This window comes from Cydia splendana, chromosome 17, assembly GCF_910591565.1.
Source record: "Cydia splendana chromosome 17, ilCydSple1.2, whole genome shotgun sequence".
Classification (NCBI taxonomy): domain Eukaryota; kingdom Metazoa; phylum Arthropoda; class Insecta; order Lepidoptera; family Tortricidae; genus Cydia; species Cydia splendana.
This window is the reverse complement of record NC_085976.1, coordinates 9487643-9501936: the sequence shown is the minus strand read 5'-3', so window position 1 is coordinate 9501936 and position 14294 is coordinate 9487643. Positions and strand designations below refer to the sequence as shown.

The 14294-nt window shown below is 34.9% G+C and overlaps 1 protein-coding gene across 2 annotated transcripts; it reads left to right on the top strand.

Moving 5' to 3' along the window:
* The first annotated feature begins 1142 nt into the window (after positions 1–1142).
* LOC134798679 (myb-like protein U) lies at positions 1143–5239 on the top strand. 2 transcript variants are annotated; one of them, XM_063771049.1, is made up of 2 exons: positions 1143–1246; positions 1922–5239. In XM_063771049.1, exons 1-2 carry the CDS (start codon positions 1153–1155, stop codon positions 5179–5181), a joined length of 3354 nt encoding a protein of 1117 aa, XP_063627119.1. In that variant the 5' UTR covers positions 1143–1152; the 3' UTR covers positions 5182–5239. The 2 variants fall into 2 exon arrangements, with proteins under 2 accessions (XP_063627119.1, XP_063627118.1); XM_063771048.1 differs by having other exon boundaries at positions 1143–1252.
* The last annotated feature ends 9055 nt before the right edge of the window (positions 5240–14294 follow it).

Sequence of the window (14294 nt, the reverse complement as noted above, 5' to 3'; positions counted from 1 at the left end):
GTCTTTTTAACTTTCCAATAGATAAAGTAATCCCGTCTCTGTTCTTATCTTTACAGCCCCATTGTTTATGTACTGTCCCTATTGGACTTAATGATCCAGTTCTGCGTAAAGACTTACCTACCCCCTTATTCGTAAACGTTTACTAAAGTTGATAAGCCGATATTAATCTTTTGCCCTTTTCCATCATACCAATACGTCGGAAAGGGACAAACGATTATTATCGGCTTGTCAACTTTAGTAAGCGTTTATGAATAAGGGGGTTAATCACCAGTAATCCCTACCCCTACCATCTCCAGACATCCCTCTACTATCCGCTTTACCTGTTTCGAGCATTCTATTCCCAACTCCGTCGGACCTCGTAACTATCCGTCCGTCAAGTGTACGATAATAGAGGCAAAAGTATCGGCATCAGTAACAGAAGGCCTACCGCGAACCATGTTAGGCGTGCTATTCGTGTCCACGCGTGTGTCTTCGCAGGAATCCGAAATGTGCACGCGGTCGGATGCTGGTCCGTATTAAAGGTTTCGTCACACAGGTGCGTTTTCCGGGCAGGGCGTGAGCGGGGCGCGCCGTTTTTACATATAAACGCTCACGCGCCGCGCCCGGAAAACGCGCCTGTGTGACGGAACCTTAAGCTAAATTTGTGCCCAAATTTTGGCATGTTCAAGCTTTGATAGCTATCTTAACTTTTTATTAGTTACTCGTACCTATTATAAACGAGGACTGACTAATACCTATAAAAAACCATGTGGTTCTGTTTGCGCCACTTTATAACAATTATAACTTACCTTACAAGGAACCTTTTTGGATTACTGGAACTATCTTTACATGGCCGTAAAACTTGTTCAAAATGTACAAAAAAAAGCATGTAAGTTTTTTTCGTAAAATATATTAATAGTTATAATTTCGTTGCTAATGGGTAACTGCAATAATGTTTCACTGTTATCCGCAACTTTACCTTTATAAAATACTTCTAATTACGTTATAACCCTTTCTTAATAATTATACTTACGTATCATTTTACGGACGAAATAAACCCGCGTGACGCCGAACTTTTTTCGTCCGGTTTTATTTTAATTTTATGTCGTATTGTTCTAGTCGTAAATATTTATTAACTTACCAAAGTACCTTATTGTTTCAGATTTTACGAACATGTCCACCAACGCTGATGCCGATGACGAATACTTAGATGACCCGATCACATTGTTGAATATTGAGGACATCAAAACAGAAATTTTGGATGAAGGTAATTGTTTCTGTCTTAATATATTTGTCTTAATTTGAAGTTATATGATGGCCACGAAAGCTGGCCACTGATAAATGTTTGTATGGAATATCCCTTTGGTACTTACCTAATTCGAATTTATCTGCTGAAATGTAATAGCCACGCTCGTAATCAATCAATTCGTTCCTAAGTAGAAAGCTAAGTTCACAGTGACCGAATGCATACTTTCTAAGAAACAATAATGATTTTACTGCATTCTTAACGTTGATATTGAAGTAACTGAACGAAAAGCAATTTCAAACCCGTTAATGTTTAGGTCATATTGAGCAACTTTTACTATGGGACCAACCCCGAAAACGCGGAAACAAAATTGGATGTTTCATATATTATTTTGCTGGTCTGATGTTGAAATTGCCTATGGGAGAGTCAATTTTTTTTTTCGCGATTTCGGGGTTGGTCCCATAGTAAAAGTTGCTTAGTATGACCTAAACATTAACGGGTTTGAGTAATTGCTTTTCGTTCAGTTACATACTCTATCTCTATATCACAATTAGTTATTGAGGATATTCGTTAATATGCATCTAAATGAACTTTAGAAAAGGCTCGTCTAAATTAACTTTATCTGACACGATACACATTTAAAATGTTTAGATTGGTTTCAAAAAATTATCGATTAAAATGTATGAATACTTTTAGATCAAATAATCAACGTCAGTTCCGACGAAGAGGAAACGTACACTTCAGCCTACGGGAAGAAGAACTTTGTACTGCCGGTAACATTCTTTGATATATCTAGAAACGTTAAACAGCTCAACAAGTGTAAGCCATTGAGCATCAGAATAGTTGACTGCAAACAACATCCCACGTACTATACCAAGGAGCAAGAGAAATGTGAGAATAAGTCTGATAAAAGTGGCGTAGAAGTAGAAAATAAATGTAATACTAATAGCGAAACTAAATCGAATAATGTTAATGCAGAAGGCATTGTCAATATTACTCATACGACAGAAAACGTCGGTGAAAAGTCGATTAAGGAAGGAAAGAAGAAACGTCAGAGTGATTCTTTCTATGAGAAACTAAAGAACAGCAAAGAAAAGAGGAAACGAATGGCTCTCAACTGTAAAGATTTGAGTAGAGTTGATTTTAAAAGAAACACAGGACTCGTGGGATTGAAAATAACAGATACAATTTTCAGACAAATTGTAGATACAGAAAATGCCTTGATTAATGCTAAATGTAGCTCTGTTGAAACCAAACCCAAGGATAAAAATCAAAACTATGCAGAAAAGCCAATCACCTCGAAAAATATCACTTCTGATAATAAATGTAATAAACAACATAATAGCGTTGTAGAAAAAGCATTGGATATGGAAAAGTTTATAAGTAATGAAAAGAAATGTGCCGAAATTAATGAAAAATATCACAGTGGTTCAGGAAAGAAGTTACTGTATACAAAAAAGACTATAAGTTCTGATGATAACTCTAGAGGAAATATGGCAAATGCTATGGAAAATTGGCCTATAAAGCAAAGTACATATGTGGAAAATAAATCTAATGATAAGAATGAAAGTGACATACAAAAAGCATATATTGTACCCAAAAGTCTTGACAGTGATAAAAATAAAACTAAGGAAAAAAGTGAAACTATTGCAGATAAAGAAATTAAAACGAACACAAAATCTGTTGTTAAATGTAAAGAAAAAAATCCAGAGAATGGTGAAAAAGCTTTAATTAGAAACCGATGTAACCCCAAAGAAGAAAAGTCTAAGGACGAAGTGTTTGAATGTAATAAATATATGAAAAAAGTTGGTGCTACTTTGAATAACCTGGGGACCTGTGTCATACCGCTTACAAATAATCATACACCCAAAAGTTCACACAACAATTCTGAAACTAAGAGTATTAAGGCAGGAATAAGCCAAAACACGGACAAGGACGTTAAAGTCAAATTAGATAATAACAAAGTGAGTAGCGAAAAACGATGTAGTTTAAAAATATTGAGTAATAATGTTAATGAAAACGCACTTAAACTTAAGAAAACTAAACCTGAAAATAAAACCGCAGCTAATATAGTGCTGCAACAAAATTCAAAGAATCCGCACGCTAAAGTTAATGAAATTGCTACTAATGTTCTTTTAAAACGTAGCAATATTGAGTGTTCCGTGATTTCCGATAAAGCCAAAGAGCCAACTAAAAGTACGAGTAGTAAACAAGAAGACTCTAACGTAACGAAACAAGTCGACAAAGTTGTCGTTAAAGATGCAAGCAGAGAACAGGCTGGTCCTAACTCTCCCGTCATACCCTGTACTACCATTACAATTAGAGCTGCTACGTCTAAATCAGCTCCAAAAGAAACTTCAGCTAAGGTTAATAATACTACTAAAAAACAGATTTCCTCTACAAATCAATCGGATTTAACCAACTCCAAACGTACACCCACTTTAAGGCCAAATGAACCTGCCGTATCAGAGGCGAATATAAATAAAAATAGTCCTTTGATGTGCAACCAACACACGTCTAATATAAAAACATTGAAAATCACTGAATTAAAAAAAAGAAGCAATGATTCGCGTGCATCACTTAGTAATTTGGAATACAATGTTTCAGTCATGAACAAACGCGCATTTTCCGATCCGAATGTGCCCAATATAAACAAGACCAAAGGAGCTGACATGTTAAATACCACAGTTAAACCATCTACACCTACTGGTAACACCACGTTTGTGGCTAATCTGTCAATGAACGGAATGATTAACAATCAAGCGAACCCTAATCAGAAGACGAATATGCCACCAACCTCCCAAATTCCTTCCAAATTTTCTGGCCATAACGCTATAATACTTAGAAGACCGCCTATACCACAACCACAACACTATCCTCCCCCAAATCAAAGACAACCTATTCAAACGGTGGTTAACAACAGATTTCAATATCAACCAATTCCGACTGGACCGAGACCAACACGATTTCATTACCCACCGCCGTTTCCACCACCACCTCCACCACCGACGCCCCCTAATAATCATCAGAATTTCACACAAGTCAGGCCTGCGCCACAAAGGTTGATTATGCCCAACGGACTACCTTCTACTTATTCACGAGGAATGGAAATGGGTTTGAACCAATGGCGATTCTATAACCCACCTCTACCCCCCGTTTATCGGCCTTCATTACCTGTTCCTAGACCTCCAAGCCCTCAGCTCAACAAAGATTCTTTCATTGGTAACACGGCTGATGGTGATCCGATCAAAAAAATTAACATACCCGTAGTAACGCCAATCGTCGATGATAAACAGAAGATGCTAGCCGAACTAAATAATGCAATGATGTCTCCAGAACTAATGAAAAACCAGAACGACGACCCACCAAAAGATCTTAAGCGTAAAGCTGATGTACCAATAGATCTAGTAAAACCCAAACATTCAAAGCCTGGCCCTTTGTCTAAGAAAACCAACATAACCACGGATTCCAGTAATGTGAAAATTCCCGATAAATTGCCTCCTGACACCGGGTATTCTAACATAACCACGGATTCCAGTAATGTGAAAATTCCCGATAAATTGCCTCCTAACACCGGGTATTCGCCACCGATCTTGCCTATATTTACATACCAGGAATCTTTCAAAATATTTACGATACCTTTACCCAACGAAAGTAAGAACTCTGGAATGTCTGCTGCCAGCGACACAAAGAATCGTACTCCGTTGAAAAAAACGACATCTACAGCCAGTATTAGGAAATTAGATAAGAACCACAAAAGAATACCTCATCACGAAAATGGAGGCCAAGATAAGGCCAAGAAAATAACTTTTGAAGATTACAGAAAAAGAGTTACAAAAGATGATGCTGACAAAATGGATGTTAATAAAGTGAGAAAATATAACGAGTCTAAGAATGCCGCAGACGATCACAACCAAGATCAGGGCTATGACTCTGATTCAACTGTCAAATTGTAGATGGTGTTCAGCTGTTGCTAGATTTTAAGTGGCTAACTAGAATATAGTCAAGATGATTTGTTTTTTATTTGCTCTTTGACCAGTTAACAACTCATAGTTATTTATACATTTTATGTGAAATTCTCGATGTGCCATCAAAGTTTGATGAGTAATAGTAAGTATTTCGTGTTAGAAGTTACTAGAAATGGCACATGTTGCTATATAATTTTACTTAGGTATATAATTTGTCCCTTCGCCCATTAAAGGGTTATTTACTTTACTTTTAATGAGCTTTATTTTTACGGGTACTCTAAGCCAAACGGACCTCGCAGATTGCATTATTGTAAATAGTACTTTATAATATTAATAACATTACCTATACTTATGTTTGAATTTTTTCCCAAACTTACATAGTAAGTTATGGTCATCTTATGAGCTTATGACATTTTTTTGTATGTTTGATTCCAAATATCATTGTTATTTTATCAGATTCTTGAGTCATACTAATTTTCTCAAATAAAATACAACAGTCTAGTTTCATTAGTAAACTTAGATCCTGGTGTTTAAGAATTGAAATGTGAAGGAATTAGAATCTGGTGAAATAAGAGTGTATTTGTGGCGTGCCTTGCCTTAAGGGATATCATCAGCACAACATACGAGTATGTTCCATGTGCAAAAGGACCCTTTAGACATGGAGCGCCACGTTTAACTAAAAAAAATTTGTACGTATAAAATGTAGATAGATCCTGCGGATGCAATTTTATTTTTTGTAAGTACTTGAACTGAACGTGTTTTTTCGTTTCGTTAAGGGGTCACCCATTAATTACGTCACACGAATTTCTAGGTTTTTTTACCCCTCCCCCCTTCTTGTCACACTTGGTCACATTTTGCAAACCCCTCCCCCCCTGGTGTGACGTCACATTTTAGGCAATTTTGTTTTCAACGAAATCGACAATATTAACTCGGCATTATTTTTTTAATAAAAAATATTTTTGATATATAAATATTATAGTTAGGGAGGCGAGGTAGCTAAATGGCGTAATTCAACGGCGCCGTCGAGACCTATCAAAATCGAAAGATAAAATAATTTCGAAAAGAAAAGCTCGTATGGCAAAAACCATTTTAGCGGTGGGTTTGGCGTGTACGGTTTTTCAAAAATGTTAAAAAAAACAGTTACTTGGGCATTCTCGAGCGCGTCAGATATTCATACTACGTATGCCCCGAGTGCCTCTGATAACAACGGTATACTAATCTGCCGGTTTGCGTGGTGGGGGTAGGCATATAAAGTAGTCAAAAATGCAAAAAAAAAAAAATTTACTCGAGCGCGTCAGATTTTCGGAAGGGGTGTTAAGTAGGCCCCAAGGAAGCTTCCTTTAAAAAAACTGACGATTTCGGCGTGACGATAAGTTATGATGAATTTTTGAAAATGCAAAAAAAAAAGTTTTTTTGAAATACTCGAGCGCGTCAGATTTTCATAGGGGAGGTTTATCTCGGTATCCTGAAAGCATATTTTTTTAATCTGACAAAAATGTTGGTGGGTTCTCTTAATCTGACCGAAAAAGGTTTTTTGGTTTCTTTTTTTTCCTTTCTTTCTCCTTGATAAAACGGGGAATTTAAGAATGACAATAAAATTACCTTTTTTGTTTATTTAAACTTTTTTTTTGTAAAATGTATCGTTCGCGACTTATATGCCGCAACGCGTTCTTAGGAAGACGAAATGGCTCCTCCACACTTCCGGTCATGCGGAAACCGGCAGATTTTGTATTTTTAGTAAGTTTTAGATTATATTCTTCAAAATAAAAAATAAAAAAATCGCGCTCGAGAATGCCGGATTAACGTTTTTTTTTACAAGTTCGCGACCCTATAACTCGGCGGCGTCAAGGACTTATCGTCAGATTAGTTAAATTTAGTCTTTAAACACTAAAATCAACCCCCAATATCTTAATCTGAGGCGCTCGAGTATTTCAGACTATCCATTTTTTTTTACTAATCTGATCGTCTATCCTAGGCGCGCGTCACTACATATAGAGCTAAATACTTTACAAGGTTGTTCTATTAGGTCTAAGGTATCTCTCATATCTTAAACTGCCACGCTCGAGTATTGCCGAAAATTCCCCTATTCGCCTCCCTAACTATTAGCAAAAAGAATAGATAGTATAGAGGGGTCCTGTCATTGTAAATTTTGTAGTCACAGTAAATTTACTGCCATCTATCGACACACGACTAAAACTCAAAATGAAAACGTATAAAGTTATCAAAAAATGTATATATATGGATAAATGATTTTATTATTTTTATATCATTTTGATCCATGTTCATTCAACTAATATCTATGTGTTAAAATTGTTAAATATGAAACGGTGTCGTCACGCCATCTAGCCGAGGATAGGCTAAAGGTGTGTGCGCCATCTATTCGAGAATGACTTTTGCTTCAATTCCGAGGCACGTTTTTTCCTTAGACTTTATTCGTCTTATACGAAGTTAGATATGTCTTTGATATTAGTAATTTTATAACACAACGAAAGTTACATCCAAAATCTCATTATTTAACTGTACAGCGAATAATAAAATATAAATTAATTTTCGGTTACTGATGAAGTCAAAGTGACATCACAATGTTTGTGACTCCCCCTCCCCCATGTCACAACATGTCACATTTTCTTGACCCCCTCCCTCCCCCTAAACGTGTGACGTAATTAATGGATGACCCCTAATGTATTTAGTAAGGGGTACTCTTTGATTATAATTTTATGACATTACCGATTAAAAGCTGAACCATATCAGCGCGTGCACACGCCTGTGGTCGGGCCGCGCCGGCGCGCATTTCACAATGTGCTTATACATTGTGTATGGCAGATCCGGTGGAGTCCGTCCGGAGCCGTCCGCCTCCGCGGGCAGCCGACCGGCTTGCGGCCGTACAAATGTGAAATGCGGTCCGCAGCCGGTCGGGCGGTGGAAATCGTACATTAGCTGCTGCATGCGCATTTGATGTGTTTCAACCTACCCGTGGAGCGCCCTACACAGACACGTGTGCTGGTAACTAGTATAGGAGTTCCATACTACGGTAATTCTGGGGCGCTCCAGGGGTTAAAAAAATTGATCTTCCTATTGATATCACTGCCATGCCACTAGTGTTTGGTGGTTTAAAAGTTCAAGTGTCTTCTTTTGTATCAACAATTTGTGGCTTTACATCAGAGAAGGGTCCTTATGCTTTATCTGTCATTAGGACGTTTCTAAATCAGAATTTCTGTTGAAATTTCAGATGGAAACATCCGCGTCCTTACTGCACTTGAAGCATAAGGATTTCTGTGATGGAAAGCCACATTTTTATTAATTTTAATAATTGTGTCAAAGATTTTGTATAATTCTAACATAATTATTGTTTCTAGAATTTCATCTTCTGTATAACTCACTCAGGGCCATTAGTCTTGTCGGTCCCTGTTATTACCTAACCTTGTTTTTGTTGTGTCTGCCTAAGTTAAGGCTGCATATATTCAAATGGAATTATTTTGTAAGTATGAAAAATAAACAATTTTTTAAATGTAGGTACTTACTTATTTTGAAAATGTTGGTTTGCATCCCAATTTATAACAATTATAACATATACAGATATGGTTCATAATTATTTTCCATCGTATTTTCACGGAAATGTACGAACGTGTCTTGCTATTTCTAGTCAGTCTCGGTGCAAAATGTTTAGTATTGACGTTGACTGAAGTAGCATGATAAATACGAATGTTTCCGAGAAAATACGATGGAAAACAATTATGCACTACATCCTCCATACTTACAAATAAATTATTCAAAAATAACCATCCCTGTATATTCATCGCACATGTTTCCAAATAAAACAACATATTTTTATTAGGTATTTCGTTTTAAGTGGTTAATTGTGGCTAAAGATTTAGTTTTTCATTTAATTTTAATTATTTGTACCAAAGATAAGTGGTGTTCCGTGCATTTAAACACTGCAAATATATTATGTTGTTGATTCAAATTTGTGTTTTCATTTATAATCTAAACAACAATTATCGAAGTAATCCGTTGTCAGAAATTTACGCATAATATTTATTTAGTGACCACAAAACATGGCAACATACAGCGCCATCTTATTTAGCTGTAACTCGGGGGCATACCTTCCACACCTTATTCAATTAATTAATCGTTGGTATACTTAATGCAATAGAATACTAGTGTGTTCTACTATTAGTAGGTCCGTAAATAAATCGACTCACGTGGTTTTGTATACATTTTATTCAATATTATAGGCACCTAAAAAGAGACCATAGAAAACAAATAATTTATTACCTGTACCTTAGTATAGTATACAACTATACAGAATTACAAATGTAGTGCATAATCCTTGATTTACATTAACGACCTGCCAAAGATAATAAACTCCATCAATATCAAATGTTTTTTATATGCCGATGATATTTCCATAGTATTCTCAAGTCAAAATAATGAGGAAGTAAACCAAAAAATTAACAGTATCCTAAACGTAATTGTTAAGTGGTTTGATGACCATAATTTACTATTAAATTTAAAAAAAACCAACCTTATACAGTTTAGACCCCATCAAAGATCCCCAATAGATATAAATTACACATACCTGAATAATACTTTCCAACAAATTAGTAATTGCAGTCTTCTTGGTATAAATATCGACGAAAATATCAATTGGAAATCTCATATTGACAAAATTAGTACAAAACTTTCTCGATTTACCTATGTCCTTAGAAATATTAAAAAAGGCACAGATTTTAAAACGGCCGTTGCTGCATATTATGCATTTACCCGAACCTGCCTCCAATATGGAATCATTTTGTGGGGCAATAGCACAGACATACTACAACTATTCATATTCATACTGCAAAAAAGGTGCATAAGAATTCTTACAAATATTAAAAACCTTGAAACCTGTAGACCTCACTTTAAAAACTTAAAAATTTTAACTTTACCGTGTCTATATATTCTAGAAGCCAGTAAATTTGTCCGCAAGAATCCAAGTTTATATATACAAACCATAAATATAAGAAATAAAGATAAAATAGCCATACCATCAAGTAACTTACAAATTAGTAACAAGAGCCCTCACGTAATGACTAAGAATTTATAATTACCTTCCAAAAGAAATAACTAACGAGCAAACATACACAAAATTTGTTACTAAGCTAAAAACCTACCTAATAGACCACAGTTTTTACTCCCTGCAAGAGTTTTTCAATGAAAATAAGTATAATTCAAAGATGATAAAATAATAATTATGTTATATTTAATAGGCGTAGAAATAGATAAATAGATAAATTATAGTGTACCTTTCTTATGTGTATACATATTTTATATGCACGTGTATTTGCAATGCCCTTGTAGGGTAACATGTTGTAACCTTATTGTACTTGTAGAGTAAGATCAATATGTGAGCAATAAACATATTCTATTCTATTCTATTCCTTAACATCTTATTTTCTCGGAAACGTTCGTACCATCGCACACACTGTTAACTGTACATCGGTGGACCGTGGACCTTATGTCTTATGTAATAAGGTCCACCGATGTACAATTATGAGTGTTGCTTTTGTACCTATTTGTCATGCCACTTCAGTCAACCTCAGTGCTTTTTGTACTGAAACTGACTGAAATAGCATGACGCGTACGTACGTTTCCGTGAAAATACGATGGTAAAGGATTATGCACTACATCTGTAACTACCTACGCGAGAGTAGGTAATTAGATATTAATCAAATAAACCCGTTAATCTCCTAACGGTCAAGGCTCGGAACCGGTTTTTTTTTAAATCCCAAATTAGCCCAATATTTTTAATTATTTCATGGTCTTTACGTAGGACTGAATCGTGTATTTAGGTAACAACTTCGTATTATTAGATTGTCTCATTAAAAATGAAATAATAAACCAAAGAACGAAAAAGAACGTAATAATACCGGTATTTTTTGTATGCAGAAAAAACCGGTTCCGAGCCTTGCTAACGGTCCTAACTTTTAATACAAGAGACGTCAGGTACCAAAAATAAGCAAGGTACTTAAAAAATATGGGCCATACCGCATACCTTGTCAGAAATATAGAAACAAATATCACATTCCTATCAGGTGTATGCAGTTACAGAGATACCTACAATACCTATACGGGTGGCGCAGGACCGGTCATTGTGGCACTCTTTGGGGGAGGCCTATGTCCAGCAGTGGACGTCCTCTGGCTGATATGATGATGATGATGATGATGATGACAATACCAAATCACATCTGAATGTGGGGTGATTCCGAACATTGACAGTGGCATGATGAATTTCAAAGTAATTTTCGGAATTACCGAATTAAGTTATTTACGAACACATAGTGTGACTGAAACTACAATAATAAGCGGGTATACCTACTTGAAAAAAATATGGAATCACTTATTGATCTATGATTGAATTATTATAAACATGATGTGGTATAATATATGTTTGCCTATTGGTAATGTGAAAAGATTTAAAATATAATATGTAAACTCAATAATATGTATCTTTTGTCAATACTAGTATATCAAGTCAAATAAGTTTCATTTACAAAAACTCAATAATACATTTTTTCAATACCTATATCAAATAAATATACAAGAAAAAGTAAAAATACTAATCCTATAATAGGGATAATAAGATTAGGTACCTAATAAAATTGTGATTGTGACTTGTTTAATTAGCAGTGATCGTACATTTTCCAGCATTTTTGGTGCACGAAGTATTGTTAACGGAATTGGTATAAATAATTTCAACCCTAATGATTAATTAGCTTTTGGGTCTCTATTGTTTCCCAAATAGTTTTAAGTCATAATGTATTGTTTGTCCGAATTTTCGTTAGTCATAATTGCTTTTTCTCAGAAACGCGTAACTTTTCAGGATTGCCATAAAACAAACCTAACCTAACCTATCTATAGAATAACCTTACGAAAATCCTGAAAAGTTAATGGTTTCAGTTTTATGACTAACGATAATATGACAAACAATACCTACATTATGACTTAAAACTTTATGGGAAACAAAGGGACCCCAATTTCAACCCTAATGATAATTAGCTTTTATTACGTTGATATTAACCTTAATTTACCATATCAGTTGAAATTATCTATACCAATTCCGTTAACACCACGCGAATCGATTTCGTGCAGCGGAGTGGTGTTAACGGAATTGTTATAAATAATTTCAACCCTAATGATTAATTAGCGTTAATTACGTTAATATTAACCTTAATTTACCATTTCAGTTGAAATTATCTATACCAATTCCGTTAACACCACTCTGCTGCACCAAAAATGCTGGAAAATGTACGATCACTGTTAATTAGTTACAATACTAAACTTATATAAATTGAACAACAAATTTGAAGTAGGTAACTAAAGTAATATTAACCTATGGAACATCATACACAACTTAAGTGGTCATCTGACTATTACATATTGCCGCTGACGGCTATCTGAAAATCGTAATTAGATTCCAAAAAAAGTAAGACAATGTTGCCACAGCAATAACTTGTTTGTAAAATAGTAAATTCCTTTTTATAAATAAACACGCTAAGATAATTTATTTATTGGTAATTTTACTCCTACGATTTAAAAAAGTACCTACTTTTATTTACTTATTTTTACATAAATACAAGACGCGCTAGTAAAAAGTGGCAACATTGTCTTACTTTTTTTGGAATCTAATTACGATTTTCAGTTTAAATGATTGTAGTTTTCATTTTTAATGACGTTCTGTAAAAGATGAGTGCGTAGTACGAAAAATATTCCTAAAAATAAATTGTATATTTTGGGCCAACCTGTAGTTTTCAGCGTGTAACTATAGGGTCTATAGGTACCTTAGCAGTTGCACCAACCATAATTAACGGACTGTTTAACGTCAATCGGCAGTGAACTATGAAATTTCATTGAAAATTAAATATAGCAAACAATTTAACGGGGACCGTCTGTCACCGTTAATTTGGTGCAAGTTGCAACAGACCCTATGTTGCAGCTCACAATTCAGAACTTCACAAGTAATAAATATGTAATACTATCTTGCAAAAGTTTGGCGTGTGACACACAACTTATATGTTGTTATACAACTAATACAACCCCCAAAATGTTAAATAGATCACAAATATAAAGGCTAATTAGCCTACAAAATATACATTATATGTATTTAGAAACAAACGCACAGAAACACGTTGCGAAATTGAACCCACATATATTTCTATAAAATCAAAGACTACGACGAGAAAGTACTTACAGTCAAGTGTAAAAAAAATAGGTGCACTCATCATACTCAAAAATATGTCCCATAGCTCTTATGTCAGCGAATTAAGAACTATGGGACATATTTTTGAGTAAGTTGTATGCGTCCATATTTTTACACTTGACTATAAGTTTTAAAAAATTAAGATTAATACTTATATATGAAGTCAAGCAAGAACCAACATTTTTTTAATTTCAATTTGTTCAGAATTGTCTTGTCTGTCGCAAAATTACGATGGTTAAAGTTCAAGGTAAAATCGAGAAAAATCTAAACATTTTAAACTACATTTACAGTAGTCCATGTGTCTTACACATATATATTAGTTGCTTAACATAACATAACAACATCAATATATTGACATTATAGTCTACAAATATACTCCGGCAAATTAGACTTTCTCAATAGAAAAAGGCGGCAAATAAAAAAAATTTAGGCACACAAGTTCGACTTAACCTACAAAATTTGAATTTCTCGCCTTTTTCTACTTACAAATTAGTTTGTCAGATTATAATAATCACTTACACAATTAGGGTCTGAGATGAGCAATCGACAACTAAGTATATATCAGTCGTATTTTTGCTAACTTGTAAAATGCGCAGAGAGTCGTACAGTCGGACCAAGCTTACTCCATTTGCAATGAATACCTAAGGATGGAAAGTCACCATGAATGTCAAATTTCTACGAAGACATGTCGATAGGTACTCCACACTTGGTTCTGCCAACGTTGGTGCAGAGGGCCTACCATGAAAAACGAAAATTTTCGTTATCTATCTCTATTGCTCTTGCATATTCGAGCGATAGAGAGCCAGAAAGAAATTTCGATATTTGTTTTTCGTCGTAGGGCCTCAGGGTTAGCTTAGAGTTA

What these genes read in the sequence shown, in the direction of transcription:
- LOC134798679 (XM_063771048.1), top strand. Translation starts at nt 1,153, where the DNA reads ATGTCCACCAACGCTGATGCCGATGACGAATACTTAGATGACCCGATC. An exon ending in AATTTTGGATGAAGGTAATT is followed by an intron (nt 1,253 to 1,921) that starts GTTTCTGTCTTA and finishes GAATACTTTTAG; the next exon opens with ATCAAATAATCAACGTCAGT.